The sequence below is a fragment of the Desmodus rotundus genome, chromosome 8, assembly GCF_022682495.2.
Source record: "Desmodus rotundus isolate HL8 chromosome 8, HLdesRot8A.1, whole genome shotgun sequence".
Taxonomy (NCBI): Eukaryota; Metazoa; Chordata; class Mammalia; order Chiroptera; family Phyllostomidae; genus Desmodus; species Desmodus rotundus.
In genome coordinates this window covers 132392117-132412427 of record NC_071394.1, presented here as the reverse complement: position 1 = coordinate 132412427, position 20311 = coordinate 132392117, and the positions used below count along the sequence as shown (strand labels likewise).

The 20311-nt window shown below is 57.4% G+C and overlaps 1 protein-coding gene across 5 annotated transcripts in view; it reads left to right on the top strand.

Annotated features, from left to right (window-relative positions):
* The window catches only part of ITPR1 (inositol 1,4,5-trisphosphate receptor type 1), a 209359-nt gene that overhangs the window by 44708 nt on the left and 144340 nt on the right, over window positions 1-20311 (top strand). For all 5 annotated transcript variants that reach the window (XM_045199754.3, XM_053929774.2, XM_053929775.2 and 2 more), the window contains exon 4: window positions 17836-17951. In XM_045199754.3, the coding sequence (XP_045055689.1) occupies window positions 17836-17951 (116 nt within the window). The remainder of the gene's footprint in view (window positions 1-17835; window positions 17952-20311) is intronic.

The following is a 20311-nucleotide window of genomic DNA, read 5'->3' as shown; positions in this document are numbered from 1 at the left end:
TGGCCGCAGAAACACCTGGGAAAGTCCAAAGATGAGAGTGCCGGCCACGTCGCTGCAGCTGGGCCGGGGTGTGGGAATACATGCCTTTATATTTCCCTGGAGGCCATGCCGGCCAGAGGGCTCCGAGACTGTCAGATGTCACCGTGCAGGCGAGGTGGGCGGTGGTCACGGGAGAAGGCCGATTGTGACGGCTGTCTGTCTGCCCAGGGTCCTGCCTGCGTAACAGGCCCCCTGGTGACACTGAAGCACCGGCTCTCAGCCTTCACTTGGACTGATGCCTGGACTGCGCCCCCACCCCTCACGTCCACATGGTGCGTCGCATCTCGTGGTGGCTGGAGTGGGGTGGCTGCCTCTGCGGCAAAGTGACAAAAAGGAACCACGTGGAAGGTTGAAGGAGAAACTGTTTCAGCGTGGAGAGGGCTTGTTGGAAGGCAGGCGCTCCTGCCAAGTAGCTTGGGGTCATGTCTTCCTGACCGCAGCCGCCCATGCAGAGGCCTTGCACCCCTCCCGTCCGACTCTGGGAATGGCCTGCTGGACCCCCAAACAGGCACTGTGCAGGGAGCGCTCCCCGGGCACGGCTCGGCCACAGGCACGGCTGCCTCGGGTTGCACTGAGATTCCCCTCCGTCTGATGTCAGGCCCGCACAGGCTCAGCCCCGAGCGAGCGGGTTCAGTCCGACGCTGGGTGCTGGAGCGCACCCCGAACACCCCCACCCGGTGACCCTGCCCCAGCGGCCTACCCAACCACGGAGGAGCTGTAGCCCGCAACCCCCGCCCCCGTTACCTGAGACATAGATAAAACCAGTCTCATCATAAAACAGTGAGGTACCCACGTGAGGCCTGCCTTCTCTTGTTCCCGTCCTGACCCCGTTAGGCCCTATGACCATGTTGTTGTGGAGCCTTTACACACACCCGTGCATGCATGTTTCATGTATGTGCATGACGAGATCTCACCCCATGTCCGGAGGGCCCGGCTCCCCGGATCCTGCCTGGGCTCTGGGACGACATCCAACACCAACTGCTGTCCTTGCTGACCATGGCAGCTCCCACGTGGGGCGTCCACCTGCAGGTTTGGTGGGCTCACACACACGCATCGCATCCCGTCCCTGAGTGGATTTGTGAACGGGAGGCCTAGACAGGCCTCTCTCAGCTCCGACTAGATGACGTCATGTAGGCCATTTCCCCACCTTTGGAGAAGGCAGGCAATGCCCCAGTCAGGTGAGCCACCCGAGCCGGTGGCAGAGGCTGGGCCGAGTTTTATACTTTATCCAGGAGCTGAGATTAGAAAGAGGTGAACACGAGAGCGGGGACTGGCGGTGGGTTTTCTTTGCTCAGAGCCGTGCGTTTGGTTCCCCCGTGGAGACGGAATACTTGCGCGTCAGGTTCTGACGCTCGCTCCTTGGGAGAACACCAAGGGGATCGGACGGCCCTGCTTCCCTTGGGGCGCAGAAGAGAGAGGGCCGCTCTCCTCTGTTTCAGCTCTGCTGTGAGGCCCGAAGGATGAATGCCCAGTGGACTGTGCAGCGCGCCGGGAGAGCTCAGAGCGACGGGAAGTGTGAGGCATGCTGCTAAAGGCGGAGGTGGGGGGCGATGGAACTGCAGGTGGGCCTTGTGGCCCCCTCCCCTGGGAGCAGTTCCGGGAACTCAGCCCTCTCTGTTCTTGGCAGTGGGAGTTGGAAGCGTCCTGGGAGGGGGGACGTGGTCAGCGCTTTGCCCGGAGTCACCCTGACAGGCTTCTCTCTCTTCCCTGTCCTGTTTCCCCCACCTCCTGACAGGCTTACCCTGGAAGCACTTCCTTCCTAAATTATTGGACGTGAATCCATGTCCCAGTGACCCCTTCTGGGGGACCCAACCCAGGAAAGGGGTTCATCTTTATCTCAGGTGAATGATGTCCAGAGATAGGTGTTCCAGGTCTGCATGGCAGCTGCATGGTTAACGAGAGCTCCTTACCTCTTTCTGCTCCTGCACCCTTACCATGTGCCTATCCTCAGGAGTTCTCTTTATTGTAACATGGCTGCTCTAGCTCCAGCCATCAACTTCACATTCCAGGAAGCAGGAAAGAGGGAAGGGCAAAGATGCAGCTATCCGCTGACGGAGCCTCTTTTGAAGTCATTGGCCAGAAGCCCTTCCCCATGGTCATCTCACTGGGAGGCTGGGGAATGTCTGCCTGGCTCTGAGTGTGTGTTTTGCCGCTGGGGCCACTGCCACCCTAGTGGTGAAGAGTCGTGAGTGAGGATGAGGAGGGGCCAGGGGACTGGGTGAGCCGCAGGCACCCTCGGCCACAGAGGTTAAGATCAAAGTGGGCTAGGAACACGGTTGTCACTCACACTGAAGCAAGCTGACTTCCTTCTGTTTCCTCTGGGTCAGTCAAAGCACACGGCTCCCTAGAGGCTGCTGCACGCCATGTGCTGATGCGCCAGTGGGCTGGGGCCGCTTCCTTCCCTCGCGTGTGAGCGAGGGCCGTGGAGCCTCGAGCCCCTCATCTCCGTGTGGACGGGAGGAGGGCTGCCGAGGGGCTATGAGTCCCCTCGGAGGGGCCCTCCTCGTGGCCTCCAGCGCCTGCCTGCCATGCACAACGGTGAGCCCAGAGTTGCCAGTTCCTGTTTGTGCTTGTTTATCGGTTAATAAAGAGCTGGAGAGGTGGATTTTAATGTGAGATGGCTTCTTTATTATAAACAGTGGTAATTACTACCGTTCTGTCCAAAATACCACGTAGGCCGGGGAGAACGCTGTCCGTGAGTGGGCTTGGCCCGAAGCCCACCAGCCGGCAGCTTTTGCTTACGATAATGACTTAAGTGAGGCTGCTTCTCGTTTGATGAACGAGCAGTGAGCTAGGCTTTCCAGGGCTGGGGGTCCACGGTGGGGTGGGGTGGGGGGGTGTGGCATCACTCCAGCCCCCGTGGACCCCACAGCGCAGGAGGCTCATGGGCAGCGCTGCACCAGAGGGAGGGCGGAAGCGGTGGGGGAATTCCAGCTTGGCTCGGTGGCCCCTGGCTGGTGTCACTGAGGTTTACTGTGCAGGGGTTGGAGCCAGGGCGAGCTGCAGCCAGGTCGGGGACCCGCCTGTCTGCAGGTACAGAACCGGTTGATTTTATCTGGAGCTTTGACCTGAGGTGACGTGTGATTCCATGTAGCTGTGGCTCATCGCAGGCTGCCCCTCCTGGTCGTTCCTGGCTGGGTGGCCGGACCCCAAAGTGCCCAGGACTCAGACCGAGAGCTGGCTGCGGAGCGCGCCCACCCTGCCAGGCTGGCCTGCTGTGGAGCCTGTGGCTGCTCCCTGTGGAGCCCTCTTTGTGGGACCCGGGCGGGGGGCAGGGTGGCGGATGCCATCTGTGCTGTCTGGTGCCCACACGGCCTCCGCGGCTCTGGGCAGCAGGCAGGCTGAGCTTCAGTTCTCCTCCCAGGTGAGGCGAGCCCTGCCCTTCTCACCTGGCCAGTGGCAGGGAAGCAAGCCCCCTTGGTGACCCGCTGTCGCCCCTTGTCCACATGGCAGTCAGTTCTCTTCAGTTGGTGTGGGTGATGCTTGCAGGCAGCTGGGGGCTCTCCTCCCTCCGGCTTCCCTGGGGTGGGAGGGGGGCTGTTCAGGAACCCTGGTTAGCCCAGAGGATTGAAAAATCAAGGCGGAAAAGGTTGAGGAAACGCAGGTGTTACATCCACCTTCAAGACGCTCGCCAAGCATGGGGGTTCCCCGAAAGGCTCTGTGGCACCTCGCGGTAGAGAAGCCCTTTTGACTTGACCCACTCGAAGTCTCTACCAGCAGGTCTAAAGGTCGGGGCCAGGTGTGACGCAGAGAGTCACTGCACCTCCTAGATCCTCACGCTCCCCTGAGAGCCCAGGCAGGCCCGCTGGGCGCCCTGGCTCCGCTCCGTCTGTCTCTGTGTCCCGCAGCAGGGCTGCCAGAGTGCGGGGTCCTGGGCCAGGCGTGGTCTCGCTGGTGCCCGGGGTTGTTCCGGGAGACTTTCTGTACAGCCGTCATGCTTCGGTGCCATGTGATCCTGGAGGTCCCTCAGCTCCTCCCCACACCCCTCCCTGAGGCTCGTGTCCTGACTACGTTGGGAATTAGGGTGTATGCTCCGCACCCACTTCACACTTGAACTCTGGGTGTGATGAGGCTTGTTTTGTCCCCTTCCTCTGGCCCGTGGAAGCCGTTTGCTTTTATCCAGGGTTTTTACGATCCCTCTAAGCTTCACGCCATCTGCAGCTTCAGTAAGAAAGGGAGACCTATTTTTGGAAACCGTCTTTTGGAACGAGGCAGGCTCTCATTGAAGAACACCGACACTGTTTACCAAGCGTCGGTTCTGTGTGTGAAACATCTTTGCCGAGCCCTCAGGTGTGGGTCCTTCCTGTTAGCCGCCTGCCACCGGTGAGGACGTGGGACCCTAGAAAAGTGCTGTTACCGGCAGTCCCGGAGCACAGAGGGACGGAGCTGGCCTTGACCGCAAGGCTGCGCCCGGGCCGCCCTGTCCACAGGGAGAAGCGGCATCCTGAGGTCGGCTGCTCCCCACGCCTGTTTTTGATCTAACCTGCGCGGTGTTTTAAAAATTGAGTTAGCTGGTGCATCATTCAGAATTTCAGATTTTACACAAAACCGTAAATTCTTTTTTTTTTCCTTGAAAAGTCAGATCGAGCCACGTTGGGTCCGCATTCCCGGGGGGGCGACGGTTGTTGGGACTGAGCCGTGGCTGCCACCACAGGGCTGGCACGTCGTTGAGACTCACACCTGCCAGCCCCCGCCGCAGCCTCACCTTCTCACGCTCTTCAGCAGCGGCTGCTGGCAGGCGGGCTGGGTGCTGTCCTTGCTTCATGAGTACTGGGGACGACAGAGGTCATGGACACGGGAGGAGAAAATGGTTGGACTCAGGCAGCCGGCCGAGGCCTTCATGCACCAGACAGCGGCGCGCTCTTCTCGGGGTGTCCCCTGGGGTCTTGCTTTGACGACCTGCACCCAGAGGATCGGGTCTGCCCTGCTCCGCATCGGCCTCGGAGCAGACACAGTTGCGTCGGCGTGCCAGTGCACACGGATATACGGCGTGGACGTGGCGGTGGCGTTAAGTAGCTGTACGGAGGTATAATGGGCATACGGCGAACTGCACATTGAAAAATGTACAGTCTGGTGAGTTTGGCACATGTATGCACCGTGAAACCACCCCAAACATAACGCGAAGACAGTGGTCTTAAGGGAAATGACCTCCTAAGGGACGGAAGCCGTCAAGCTAGGATAATGAGGCTCTTTGCCACCCCTAAAAGTCTCGCCCTGCCCCTTGGGGACCCCCGTTCCCTTTCCTTGCACCCACACCCCAGGAGCCCCCGGCGGCTTCACCGCTGTGGCCGAGTTGGCGTCTCCCGGAACTGGGTATTGAAATGGGGTTGGATGGTGTGTGCCGTTTTGCTGGACTCTTCCACGCGGCAGACTTCTGTCAGGAGGCACCCGGCTGCTGGTTCCACTGAGAGTTGGGCTGTTCGGCTGCCGAGCACCATCCCGTCGCACCTTGGTGTACCCATGAGGACAGGTTTGTGGGGGCCGTGGTCCCCATCCCTGGCCATTCGTCATCTCCCTCAAGCTCGCCCAGGGGTTAGACTGGGCGTCCGGGATTTCTGGGGTCTCAATGGACTGCGTGGCTCCCCGGAGGGAGCAGCCCTGGGTTGTGCTGCGGCAGCCTGCAGGGGTCGTGCACGTGGGCTCTTTGACAGTCCGCAGGCCGGGTCTCAGGAAGCGCTCCCTCCCTGTGGCCTTCCCCTTGTTTGGTGTCTTTCGAGGAGAGTTGAAACAGCTTCAGCATTTAGCTTCTAAAGGGAGAGCGCTGACCTGGCACCTGCCAAGTACACGTCGGTGCACGTATGTGTCTTCTGTGCGAAGCGGTCGTCCTTGGCGGTGTAGAAATTGTGGCACGGAGAGGGCGGCATGAAGGGCGGCGTTCTGGGAGCATAAAGGGAGCGACATTGAACACATTCTTGGAAGAGGGTCGACAGGGTTGCTCCCAAGCTGATTTCTGTGGCTGTCCCTCTGAGACCGATTTGCTCCCCAAAGGCCGGTTCCATGTGGGACACCAACCATCACAACACAGGAGTGGAGACGTGAATGATGGGAGCGTCACTGGCTGTCTGGTCTGGGTGGCACAGCGCATGAAACCGTGTGGCAATTCCATGGTCGTCAGAGAATTCGCTCAGTGTTCCAAGTTGCCCTTATTCCTGGAAGAGAACGCTGTCAAAGTTGACTTCACCCAACGCAGCGTCTCAGTCCTTGTCTCAGAAGTCACGGGCCAGCAGGAAAGTGGTCAGGGGTGTCCCCTCGCACTGCGTCCAGGTCAGGGCGTCGTGCCTCTTCCTGTGTTGGAAAGCTGGGCTCTCAGACCCAGGGGTGTCCCCCCCATTCCCACGCACCTGGCCCGCAACCCAGTCATGTGCCCTGACTGGGAATCGAACCGGCGACCCTTTGGTTTGCAGGTCAGTGCTCAATCCACTGAGCTACACCAGCCAGGGCGTAGAACAATTTTTTAAAATAAATAATTGAGAAGTTCTCTTTATTTCTTTTGTTGATAAGGAGAGTTGGGTGGATGTTAATCACCTGTTAAAAGGAGAAGGGAACCCATACTTCATAGTTCATGGATTGTTAACATGGGTTCCAAGACAATTAAATAGGGAAAATCATTTTTTTTAACAAATGGTTCTGGGACAACTGGATTTCCATGCACAAAGGAATGGAGTGGAACCCTCCCTCACACCACAGGTAAAAATTAATACAAAATGGGTTGAAGATCTAAATACAAGAGCTAAAACTGTAGACCTCCCAGAAGAAAACATGGAGGTAAATTTTCATGACCTTGGATTACACCATAGTTTCTTGGTGAATGAGACTTCATCAAACTTAAAACCTTTTTTGTGCTTCAAAGAACATGGTCAAGAAAATGCAGAGACAGCTCACAGAAAGGGAGAAAATCTACGGGACCAGGATCTAGGGTCTGTGAAGAACTCCTACACCCCCCGCCCCACAGAACCAATTTAAAAGTAAGCAAAGGATTTAACAGACATTTCTCCAGAGAAACTATGTAAACAGCCAGTGAGCCCGTGAGAAGGTGCTCAGTGCCATCAGTGAGAGGGACATGCAAATGGAACCCAGAGGGGACGCCGCAAGGACGGCTGCAGCCAGAGGTGCACCATAATTGGTGAGGATGCAGGGGCACGGGGACCCTCCGGCTGACCAAGCCGGGCCTGCCGTGGCCCCTGGGAACATAGCCGGCAGCCCGTTGGCAGCTGAGCGTAGGTACCAGTGACCCTGCAGTCCCACTCCGAGCATCCGCCCAGGAGAAAGGAGAGCCTGTCCGCATAGCAGCTGCGTGCAGACGCTCACAGCAGCAGCGTCTGTCAAAGCCAAGCAGTGGGCACAGCTCAGCTGTTCACCAGCCGAGGGATGGATACACAGAACGTGGTCTGTCCGCACCACGGAATGTTACTGAGCAACAAAAACGAAGGACGTGCCGACACACCGCAACGTGGGTGACCCTTCCAGGTGTGACACCGTGCAGAAGGCGGCCCACACAGAAGGCCGTGGGGTTCACACTTCCATGCTGGGGAATGGCCAGAGTCCAGAGACAGGCCCTAGATCAGTAGTTGCTGGGGTGCAGGTGAGAGTGGGGCAAGGAGGGGGAGTGGCTGCTGACGGGTGTGTGGGGGGTGTCTGCCAGGGTGGTGTCGATATTCTGAATCCGATAGTGCTGACAGTTACACCCCCTCTGAATTGTCTAAAAGAATTTCTGAATTGTGTACTTGGAAGTGTGAATTATGTTGGCTGTGAATTCTGTCTCAATTAAAAAATGGCTACATATAAAAAATGTCCAAGTTCTCTGGTAACAAATAAGACAAGCATTAAAAACATTGTATCAACTTCTGACTGAAAAGTGGGGGGAAAGGAAGTAAAGGGGAGGAAATGAGACAGGACCTCCTTGGATGACTGGTTATGAATGAGTGAGAGGACCCCTTCCAGTGGGAGGGGCTTCCCAATCCACTGGGCACAGCGGACTGAGGGCCTGCGCCGGCTGGCCCTTTGGAATGTTGTGATGAATGCGCCCCAGGACCTGCGTTTGGGGCATTCTCGGAGTTAGGGAGGTGGCTGGAGGTCACCAGGACACAACGGATGGCCGGAGTGGGACTGGGTTGTCTCTCGGGGTGAGTGTTCTGGGGCAGAGGGACAACCCGACCAGCCTCGCTCTGGAGAGAGGGTTGACCTGAAAGAAAGGCTGTGTGGGGCCTGGGCGGGTGGCTCAGGTGGCTGGAGCGACATCCTGATGCACCTCGGTTTGGGGCTCGATCCCCGGTCAGGGCACGTACAAGAATCAGCCAGTGAGTGTGTCCATAAGTGGAACAACAAGTTGATGTTTCCTTCTGTCTCTCTCCCCTCTCCTCTCTCTTCCTTAAAAAAAAAAAAAAAAAAAATCAACAAATAAAAACCTTTAAAAATGGCTGTCTGGTGAGGCTGTGTTTTTAGGAAGAAAGTGAAGTGTAAGTAAAGGAAACGTAGGTCACAAAATAAACTAAGAAAGGGATTTTCTCCTGATTCAGGGTAAATATACAGCATGCTTGAGTGGCCCCTGCTCTGTTTGGTCACTTCCTTTTTGTGACTGGGGGTGTGTGTGTCTTGGAAAGGACCCTGTTCACTGAGGGTTTACTTCCTGGGTAGAGAGTCGAAAATCCGTTGAAGGGATGGCTGGCCCTTGGGTAAGGGAAGCCCAGGACGGGATGCGGGAGGTGGAGAGCCCTGAGGGGCTCACTGGGGCCTCCAGGGGTGACCAGGAAAGGGAGGACCAGAGCAAGACAAGGGGTCGTTGGGACCACACGGCCCTCCATGGGGAAATGGGTCCCCGGCAGCAAGGACAGCTTTGCTGTGTCGGCCTCGGCTGCTGTGGACTCCACGTGGACACCGTGTTGGGTTGGGATGGTGGCCCTCCCGCCCCGGCAGGTTCCCTGGTGTCTCAGGCTCCAGCCTCCCTCCCCGTGGGGTTCAGGCCCTGGGCCCCTGCCACCCTCTGCTCTGAGGACAGCCAGCCAGGAACCGGGTTTCACTGACCCCTTTTTAATCTCTAGGACACAGGTGCTTGATAAGTGTTTGTGGAATGAAGGAGAATCCAAGTCACTTTGCGAGAAGTAGCCTGCATTTCCTTCATGGAGTGGAGTTTCTGGTGGGAAAGAGGTTGGTCTGGGAGGGCCTGGATGACCAGCTGAGGCAGCTCCTTTCCTGCCAGACCTTCCGCAGAAGGTGTGACATGGCTCCAGCAGTTCACCAGGGCTGCAGTTGCTGAGATGGCGGGGGCTCTGCACGGTGTAAGGCCCCCTGCCCGCCTGAAGCACCGAGCAGCACCAAGGAGGCAGCACGGCTCTGTACGCGCAGCCCAGGTGGTGGTTGCTGGTCGCAGGTGTCACTGAGAGCCGGGCGTCCTTGCTCCTTCTGTGCGCACCTGCCTGTCGTGGTTTTAATCTGACAAGTGCATCCAGCTGTTTCCTCCTTGGTTTTCAGGTAGGTGGGCACATTGGACCAGGCACCTGTACAGTGGGCCCGCCTGCGTTTCTTCCTTCCTCTTTCCTTTTGTCTGTTTTTCTAATTAGAACTTAAAGAAAAATAACATTGTTTAAATTTGATGAATACTTGTCTGATTTTTTAAAAGAAATTTATACATGAAAAGAAATACCATAGGCAGCTTTAAAGACTTTTTCTTATATAAAAATTTAAACCCACATACAAGTCAAGAGAATAGTAAATCGAATGAAGAACCTCCGTGTGCCCCGCACACACCTCCGCCAGCTCTTGGCCGCTCTCACCTCACCTGTAATCCGCGCCCCGCGCCCCCTACCCCCGCTGATGATTTGGAAGCTAGTATCAGACCTCATAGCGTTTCGTTACAGGTTACATTTTAAACCGCTGCCTGTGAATGACGTGACGCTACTTGGATAGGGCAGGGACTCCGGGCCTTAGGTCTCAGGCCGCGACGTGCTTGCTGCCCAGGGTGTCGAGGGGCCACGCACACTGTGACCTCATCTCTGTCCCACCTCCCCTCGTCTCCGCCGCCGGCCCGCCCGCCCCTGACAGAACAAAGCTCGCTCTCCCTGCGATGGACTCCGACACTACCATTCACCTTCCACGTGAAGGGACATGTGCTTCATCCTCGTTTTCGGAAGAAAGCTCTTGTGGAGTTACCACTCACACACGTGTGTAACACTGCTTGTGAGTGTGTGATATTGCAGTAAAATGTGTGTACACATGCACCTTAACTGCCCAGCTCAGTGACATTTCCCGTATACTTACACCTGCACCTCCCTCCCCGCAGACTGAGGACATTTCCAGCACCCCAGACAGTGCCCCTCCCGGGACCCCCGCCCCACCGAAGTCTCCCCACCGTCTCACTGTCTGTAGCTCAGCTGTGCCGGTCCCAGGGTCGCCCAGGGGGACGCACTCAGTAGAAGCGGACTCCTTTCTTGCTCAGTGTCAGTCCCTCACGTTGCTGGCTGGGGGAGCGGCGGGGCCAGCTGGCATGGCCGCGCAGCACGGGTGCCTCGTTTGTTTGCCCAGCTGGCCGGTGTGGCTTGTGTGCGCCGAGGGCTCGCTCTGCTCCGGCGTCTGTACGAAGTGCTTCCGGTCGAGCACTTAATTCAGCCTTGTAGTTAGTGAGTGAGTGAGCCATCGTGGTTACTGCCGTTTTGTAGGCAAGAAAGGAAAACGTGGTGGTGGTTATTTTCCCCAGGGGCACATGACTGGCATGGGCCAGGCCGGGCTGGACGCCCAGTCGGCCAGGTTGCAGGCCAGCCCGCAGGCCAGTGCGTGCCCGTCTATAACCTATAACATGTCACCAACACTGCAGTGTGACCCCTGGGAGGCGCCTGTCGTGGAGGTCTGCTCCCACACTCCCCACCCCGTCTCAGGCCTCATGTGCCCGAGGGGAGGTCCAGTTTCTGGAGGAAGGTGAGTGAACACAGCTTTGGGAACCTTTGCAGGGCCGCTCAGCTAGCAAGTGGCAGTGCCAGGCGGAAACCGTGTCCCCAGACTGCCCGTCGGCTGGGTTTCAGGCGTTCTCTCTGGTGCCAGGGAAGCCTTTGTTCATGCCCATGGCCGGCAGAGTGCAGTCTGTCTGTCACACTCCGTGTCAGCTGGGACTCTGGGTTGAAAGCCACAGAAGCAGACTTGTGAGCTGGAGAGGAAGCCGCCAGGAGGACATGTGACCGCCAGGTTCTCACTCAGAGCCCTCTGGAAGGGCGCCGTCCCTGTCCAGTGACCGCCCCCTCTTGTGGCCACACTGTCCATGTTGCCCCTGGACCTTGGTCTGTCTCGGGCAGCGCCTGCCACTGTCCCCACTGGTGGAGCGAGGGTGGGTGCCGGTGCTCCGGCTGCCCAGGGAGGTACTTGGGGCCCCTGTTCTCAGCCACAGTGGGAAAGGCCACACTGCTGGCCTTTCCCACTGTTTTTTGCAGTCTGTCTCTGGGGTAAAGCTGATCCATATTCAATAGCCTTTGCAAAGAGGTAAATAAACATTTAACTGCCTGAGCCAAAGTAGATGAAAAAGGACATTTCTCCCAGCACTTCCCGCTCATTCGTGGGTTTGGGAAGGATGATCCTACAACCAGGACAGGCAGAGCGGCCTGGGCGTCGTCCGTGGGGTCTCTTCTTTTTAATGTGTTCTAATCGACACACATTTGCCCCCTAACGTTGTTTAAACTCAGGGTGGCCACTTACGGTGGCCATCGTCATCGCCCATTAACACCTCGGCCGAGTTCCGCAGAACCCTCGCTGCGGAGGTCGGAGTCACCAGGTTCCCGTCTCAGCGGGTCTGGCGACCACCCTGGGCACCAAACCTCCACTTCCACTCATCGCGAGTTCACTCCCTAAACAGCCTCTGTCCCGACTTTCCAGTCACTCCTCACACTTGGTCTCTCGGCCCCAGCGTCTGTGTCTCTGAGCACACCGGGCACGGAAGGGTTGTCTGTGGCCCCAGTTGGGAAATGTCACCGAACCTCACAGGGCTCCTGTCCTGGCCTGGGAAAGGAGGTCCCGTTGTTGTTCTCGGAAGGCCTAGGTTGGCAGTGGGGCGGGAGTTCCCCTGGTGAGCTGCCACCTTCACGGTGGTCCCGCCCCCGCCCCGTACCCATCCCCTCCCTCGCTGGCCCGTCCCTGCTGACCCACCTCCATGGGGATGGAGCTCGGAACAGAGGCCACCGGCCCGAGTGAAGCTTCCAGTGTAGTGAGTTTGAGTTGGGAGGGGCCTTTCAATGTGGAGAGTGTCGCGGTCCTGTTTCATTACTTCTGTTAAGCCTTGGCTTCTTGGTGAGGAATTAAGTCCCCCTTCTCCTTGTTAATTATGTTGTCTGTCTTTTCTGAAACTTTGATTCCATTGCCCCTTATCCTTCTCCAAACAAGGCAAGATACAAATAATTAACACTTGATTTTTCCGTAACTGTAGCTCACACGGCTCTGCCCCTGACTTACCTCTGTGCGACGCTGCGTTTATTACACTGGTGAGTGTGGGGCTAAAAACCCCACACCCTGTCCATTGTCTCTTCGGTAACCATCTCTTTGGCCACAGGGCTGGTTTGGAGAGCTCAGATTCTGTGAGTGCTGGGCCTGTGTTTGTCTGATTGTCGGCCACACCACCTGGCAGTGGGTGGGGTGAGAGACAGTGAGAGGGATGCTTGGCACCCCGAGAGCAGACCGCAGCTGGCGGGGCTGGGTCCTCATGATCAGCTCCTCCTGCCCTGCCCAGGCTCTCAGCTCGTCACTCTCTGAGCTCTGTGGCTTCCAGGTGGGTGTGTGATTGGCTGTCACAGATGGCAGTCCTATGTTAGGAGCTGGTGTCCTCCTCGTGGCCCTCCTCTCTCGCACCTCTTCCTACCTGGGCAGGTGAGCCCCGAGGACCTGGGAGGGATTTCTTCGCAACACACGCCCACTGGCAGAGCGGCTGGGTCACGCGCCACGGCCACGTGCACGTGCTTGCTCACCGTGACCTGCGCCCGGGCGCAGTGCCCTGCAGCCACACCAGTCTGCGAGCCGTCCATGCTGCTAGCACGGTTTCCGCCCCAGGGACCCCGGGCACATCCAGCTGGTTGCCCTCGTCTCTCTGGGGTTGTAAAGTGACAGCTCAGGGAAAATGGGAAGGTGATTTGAGTACAAAAGGGTCCTTGTAAGAAGTTAAATATTTTCACTGCTAGAAGCACAACCTTTAAACATGAAACATTGGGGGCTGTGGGGTGAACTGCCTAGGCACAGAGCTTCCTTCGGGGGTGATGGGTGTGTTGGGGCACCCACAGACCTAGGGGCTGTGCGACACTGGGGATGGGCCAAGTGCCGCTCAGGGGCTCGCTTTGGAATGGTTAATTTCATAAGAATTAAACCTCCGTAACAAAGGTCAGCTATTGATAACATGGGCCCTGACTGCTCACGCCTTCTCCCTTTCCAGCGGCACCAGTTTGAAATACTTGACATTCCCTTCTGGTATTTACCACTGCCTTCCCAGCTGCGGGAGCCCCTGGGTGCCTGCAGATTAGTCTATTTAAATATCACCCCGACTTCCTGTTGTTTTAGCTGAGCTTGAGTTGCGGACACGCACCCTTGGTTCTCCCCCAGCCTCCCGTCAGGGCCCCACCGCTTTTCTCTTTCGGCTGAAGTAATACTCAGTCTGAGACTCTCTGGCTGTGTAAATGTTGTTCACCGTGGAGCTACAGACACACTGGATTTTAATATTCAGCTCCCCCCGCAGTCAGTGGTGTCCTGGTTTTCTTTATTTGCTTGGCTCTTTGGTAGCATTTGCTGAGTCTCTTTCCCTCCCAAAGCCAGTCTGTTTCCGTGGGGGGAGGGCCGGGGAGAGCCGTCTGTCCCTCCTGCTCCGCAGCCCCGGAGCTCTTTGTCCCCCCTCCGCCTCGGGTGGTGACATGCCCTGCACAGTGCCCCGTGGGTCCCTCAGCCTTTCCGGGGTCCACGGGTGAGTCAGGTTGCCCCTGGTGCCCTCCCCCGCAGACACGTTGAGTCCCTTCCGCAGATCTGTTAAGGTCCCACCAGCCCCATCCTCTCCCCAGCCTCACTTACGGCAACTCGGGACCATAGAGTTGAGTTTCATAGAAGGTGGTGTTGGGTTTTTGCGTTTTAGTTTTTCTTGTGTTGTTTCTTTTTGGGGAGGGTAATGGGGGTGCGGAAAGGCCTTTATTCCGCCCTGTGAAACTTTGAGTCAGGTTCCAGGCTGGTTAACTTGTTCTCTGGGTTTGGACTGATCCCCCAGCGGCAGATGGAGCGGCACTGTACCCGCGATGCTGACTTCTCCTGCTCCTCCTCCCAGCGGCCCCACGCTGCCTGCTCCCGGCTCCCCCTCACCTCCCGAAATAACTGGCTGCTCTGCTGTTCCAACCCTCCCGTCCACGGGCGGCCTACTCAGCGCTTCAGCTGGGCTGGTTCACAGGCGTCTGAAACGAAGTGTCCCTGAGATGGAATCTTCGTTTGTGCTGTGGTCCCCCGATCGGCCCTCCCCTCCTTCCTGTCCTTCCCTGGGACCGTCACCCACAAGAAGGCGCCTTAGACGCCTGAGTCGCACTGGGTTTTTGGGGCTGAAGATCTTTGGGGGATGGCACTGCCCGCTGCATGTGGCCCGCCCAACCTTCTCCAATCCCCGCCCCCTTCTCAGACCCTGCCCCCTCCCCTCACTGGGCTCGCCTGGCCCACAACTGCTGGCCTGTCTCCAGGCTTTGCATGGGGTGTGTGGGGTGTGTCCACTCTGGCACCACCTCTCTTTTCCCCTCCCCCCCCCTCCTCCTCCAGCTTGGCACCAGCCACTCCGTGCCTCTGTGGACTTCTCAGCCCCCCAGTACTCCTACTTGGCTGTGATTCCTCTTGTGTCCGTGACTAGATTTCCACTGTCGCCAGGATTGTATTCAGAAGCGTGTGTACCTGGTTCATTGCTATACCTTTCTCAGCGCCCAGTACTGTCCCAGGCACACAGTAGGCACTTTAATACATAGTTGAATATGCGAATCGGCTCCTGGGGGGCGGCCTTCTCATCTGACCCTGGCTGTGGAGGGGGCCCACACAGCTGCAGCCCCCTCTCAATGCTAGGTTCTCTTGCCTGTGCACCGCCATGCTCATTTCTCCTAAGTGGCTGGGGGTCCTCTCTGCAGCCACGTTCCGGAGTGCCGTCCAAACTGTGGGAGCTCACCCATCCACGGCCCTTTACCGAGGAACCCAAACCCTCTCTGCAGCCGACTGGTCCTGTGCCAGTCCAGTGTGGCATCTGCAAAAGCTTCGGGATGTTGCAAAGTAATTTTCTGAAAGCTGAGTGTGGTTTGTTTTTCAAAGGTCTGAAATAACACTCGTCCTCAGCCTGTGGCGTTCCTTCGGAGTCAGATCAAACCACAGTGTGCGTGCACACCCAGACGTGTGTGTGCACACGCGCACCCTCCCCCAGACGGGCAGTACGCCTGTCTTCTCTCGGATCTCCTGCGTTTGTCTGTTTCCGTGCCGGGCACAGGGTGCGGATCCAGCAGAACTTGGTGTCGCCCTGCTGCACCACTCAAGCAGCAAAGGGCGACTGGAGGTGCTGAGATGCAGAATTTCAGAAGGTGACTTTACATCGCATTTGAATTGCTTAATTTAATTTTCGCTTTGCATCCGTCGCTAAGCAACGGGGAAGACAGGCGGAGATGCACAAGGCCGATGCGGTGCTGGTACGCATGTGCCGGCCCCTCGCACGTTTTCGTAGACGGCTGGGTGTAAACGCGCCTTGTCCAGGCAGCACTCCGTGTTGTCCACAGACGCAGTTGGCATGGAGGTCGGAGTGAGGCCGTGGTTGCCTCAGTTCACTCTCTCCCCCCCGGGGAATGTCAGGTTACCTGAAGTCAAGGCCTAGGCCCATGGTGGGGCCCCTTTGTTTGTTAGGTGGGTGCTGGGCCGTGCTGGGCTGTGAGCTGTGGCAGGGTGGTGCCCTCCGTGGCCTGGCGGTTCGGGTCCAGCCTCGTGGTCCCCAGGGCCCACTTCAATCCAGTTCCATTTCGGAATGGACACCATTTCGCTGTCATCTGTGAAGTGTGTGGAGGAAAAGGAGAAACCGTTTTACTTGCGACACCTTGTTATTGATCAAATGTAACCTTGTTGTTCCATCCAGTCCACAAAGTCCGTCCGTCTGTCCATGTCCCACAGGAGTCCTGGCGACCTAAATGTCAGGAATGCAGTCATAAGTCATGTAACTATCATGGAACCCCCTCGCCTGGCCCAGAGGCCACCCTCTCTCTTGCGTCAAAGGTCAGACGTGTGACTCTGGCCCGTCGCACTGCAGCCGGGATGGTTCACGGGGTGATGGTGGAAAAACTGTGTGTCTTGGTGTCGGCATGAAGTTGCCCCAATACAGTAAGTGGCAGTGACCTGTGGCTTCGGTCGGCCTGTTTTTTAAGAGGTGTCCCACTCTGTCCTTGTTGCCTGGAGACCTAGACGGGTCTTCTGTGGACACGAGCATACTGTCAGCCGATGGATTCTCGCTGGAGGTGGACGTCGGCGGTCATGTGACCACCGCTGGTGACCAGGGAGCAGTATTTAGGGAAGAAGGAGATCACAGAAAGTAGAACGTACCTCCAGGTCTACAGTTTTTTCCTGAACAGTATCGAGTACTTGTGGGGGTGCCGTACGTGGTGAAAATGCACCCCCAACGAGAAGCGAGGGCGAGTGGATGCGGAGGAAGCCCGGGGTCCGCGTGCTAGGCAGCAGGCAAGCTTCGATCACTTCGAGGTGGTTGGCTAAGGCAGGACTGGGTGTCGACCAGGTCAGGGTCCTGGAGGAGCTCCTGTGTTAATAATGGACAGAGAGACGTTGATGGAAATAGTTACGAGGAGATGGTAATGTGGCGTCCTGACGGTCCTCGGAAGTGTTTTTGTTTGTTACTTAATAGCAGGGGGACTTCGAAGCCCTCGTCCATTTTGCTAGGCTCACTTGTACGTATGGCCGTGGGTCGGGTCGCACGCGTCCCGGCACTCCTAAAGGGAAGGACGTCACTATGCGCTGAGCCCGAGGGGCCAGGATGTGACTGGTCAAGCCCAGTCCGGGGGTTGCACCCTGCTCCCAGAGCAGCGTCTCGGGCACAGCCCTCATGAGGCCCCCGCCCTGGCAGCTCCCTCCGAAGAAGCCTGTCTGGCATTTTGTTACATGTAGCGGGACCGCGGAGTCGGGTTCCCATATGAAAATGCTCGCGTGTGTTGACGCACAGTGGGGATGTTGGTCCTTACATCGGCCCATCGGGACAGAGGACACAGCAGTGGGGCCCCGATTTGGACTCTGGGTCCCAGCCCTGCCACCAGCCGCCTAGGTGACAATCGACTTACCGTATTTTGCTGTGTATAATGCACACCCACGTTTTTGGCACAAACTTTCAGGGAAAAAATCTTTCGATTTTTTAATTCAGTTTTTTATTTATTTACTTATATTTAGAAACAAAACCGATGATCATATTCCAGTGTATTATTTTGCGTAGATAAGGTTATTGCCTTCTAGAGTTACTTTTAACGCATAAGCATAAATAAAAGAATCAAAAACATTTATATAGATGTGGAATTAGTCCCACTCATTGTGTAATGCGCATCCTTCCTTTTCCCCCAAAAACTTGGGCTGCAGAGTACATGTTACACATGGCAAAAATGGGAGTTTCTGAAAGCCTGTTTCCTCCTCTGTAACCTGGCGTGCTGAGAATTGCAGGCCAGAGGGGAGGGCGGGGAAGGGCCCCGTGCTGGGTGGTTTGTACGCACGCGCCATGAATGGCGAGGCCGGCTGGGAGTCCCGGGGGAGCGCCTGCCCTCCTCAGTGACGCGGCCTGTCTGCTTGTGTCCCTCCTAGACTGCCTCTTCAAACTCTGCCCCATGAACCGCTACTCCGCCCAGAAGCAGTTCTGGAAGGCGGCGAAGCCGGGCGCCAACAGCACCACCGACGCCGTGCTGCTCAACAAACTGCACGTACGTACCAGGCGGGCGGCCGGGCGGCTGGGTCCGCGGGCGGGGGTTCATCGTGCAGCCCTCCTGCTTGGGCAGGGGCGCCCCGTGTTCTTCAGTGCAGGGGTGGAAGGAGCTGACCCTGGGGAGAGATGGGTCGCGGACCCCAGCGCCGTCACATGCTGCAGGTGTGATGGAAGGACGGGGCTGCTACCCTCAGGGTGTGTGGGGTCCAGTGTGAGCGCTCAGCATAGCCGCCTCCTCGGGCCCCACCCCCCCGGGGGTTCTCTCATGGGCTCCGTGCCCAGCCCCGACACCAGCGTTCGCAGGTTGCTCAGCAGCACAGATGCTCAGGTCTCTCTGCTGTTGCACTTTCAGTCTCTTCTGCTGTGAAATTACCTCTCCCGGCTCCTTAGCTACACGGAGACCTTTGCCTCTTGAGTCGCTCTGTGAAAGTCTCTAACCTGAGGACTTGCCCCACCTCCTTGCCTAATTGACGTCCCGTGTGCTCCCTGCCATCTCCGCGCCCTGCTGACGTCGTTCTCAGCACAGATCGAGTCAGAGTGACATTCAGTGGTTCCCTTCGTTACTGTTTGTCACCTGCTCAGATGACGGCGCCATGAGAGCAGGAGCGGTGTCTCTGTCCACACTGTGTCCCCAGTGCCTGTAATAGAGTCTGGCACATAGTAGGTGCTCAGGAAACATCTTCTGACTGACTGAGCACTGTGCCGGGTGCTGCAGGTGGAGCTGTGACAATGTCTTCGCCCTCGGGGAGCTTCATGTAGCAAATAAGGAACAGAGAGGGCGTGAGGGCGTGCTCAGGTGCTGTCCCAGGGCAGATCCCCAGGCTGTGGGAGCACCTGTGTGGCCCCCAAATCCATCCCTGTGAATGCAGGTGGGTGATGTGGTCAGGGAGGGCTTCCTGGAGGAAGAGAAAGTGACACGCAAGCCTCGGTCTGAGGCCTCTGTGGGAGTCAGAGGGTAAGAGAGGAAGAAACAGTGAATAAAAGAGATTGGTGTGAAGACTGGAGGAATTGGGTCAGTATTTTAATGGTTTTAGGGCAAGCTTTCTCAACCTCCGCAGACGCACTGCCCCCTCTTACTAGTAGCAAGTATGTAACTGTACAAATAGGAAATCGATTCACCAGTGGTATGAATTCCAGAGAAACAGACAACGAGGAAACCCGATCACTGCACTCTAGTGAGTTAGTGCGCCAGCATGCCACCGTGGAGGACGCAGGAAGCCGCGAAGGAGGCGGAGGCGGTGGCGGTGGCGGATGGAGGCGTGTGGGACAGTGACCCAAAGCTGTAGTTTCCAAAATGCTCAGCAGCTCGAGGCAGTGTCACCCAGGAAGCAAAGTACACTCTTTGCTTTACTGGGTAGCACTTGCGTTTTGGGAAAGTGCACTGATCTGTTAACTAAGCCGTGTGGAACCCTGCTGTGTGACCACAGGTAGAGTGATGTCAGGGGCGGGGCTCAGAATGGCAGGCAGCTCCTCCGCCCGTGCACGTCCGAGCAGACGTGCCATCACACAAGTAGGCGGTGCGTCCCCCTTGTGCGGGACTGTGCTGTGAGCTTCGGGGCCTCGGTGTCCCGGGCTCCCATCCGCCCCAGCCACTTCAGGGGCAGACCCCCCTGGAGTCTGTGTGGGCAGGGGTGAGGGGGTCTGGCCGAGGGGCCAGGGTGGGCACTAGAACCGCGGGTCTCAGGGGATCTGTGAGGTGCAGGGCTGTGGGCCACTTTGGTGGAAGGTGTCAGGAGAGGCCTTGCCTCCCCTTTTCTGTAAGAAAACCATTTGGTTCAATGAGACCCTATTAGTACATGTCCAGCCCCCTCTCTTCCTATGATTTTTACAGCAGGGGCTGCAAATTCAGATTCACAAGCAGGAAGCCAATGGGGATAAAGGGAACTTGGGGGGCCGGGTGGCTAACTGGAGTGTGCCAGAGTGCGGGCTGCGGGGGACAGGCCACCTCCCCGCTGTCGCTGTGTGGGTGGGGGGCCGAGAGCTGCCACCAGGTCCTCTCCTTTGTCCAGGAAGCGAAAAACGCATGCTGCCGTGTCACTTCTCAATTCTTAGACACTGTGGGCAACTAATTCAGTTAGAGTTTAGAACACACACTCAGCGCGAATGCAATCACAGCTCCCACGGGGCGGCGCTCTCCAGCCACCTGCTGGCCCCGCTGCGCCTGTTGGGTTTCACAGCAGCCCCCTTCCGTGCTCCTTCCTCCTACGAGCGGGCCGTGAAAAGCGCTGCACGGTGGTAAGCGAGTCCCGGAGGTGAGCAAGAACTGTGCCCTCCTTATTGGTACGAAAAGAAAAGAAAAAGCGCTCTCTTTTATGGCGTTTGGGCTTGGGAGGAAAGCTAACAGGGAGCCAGCCCCAA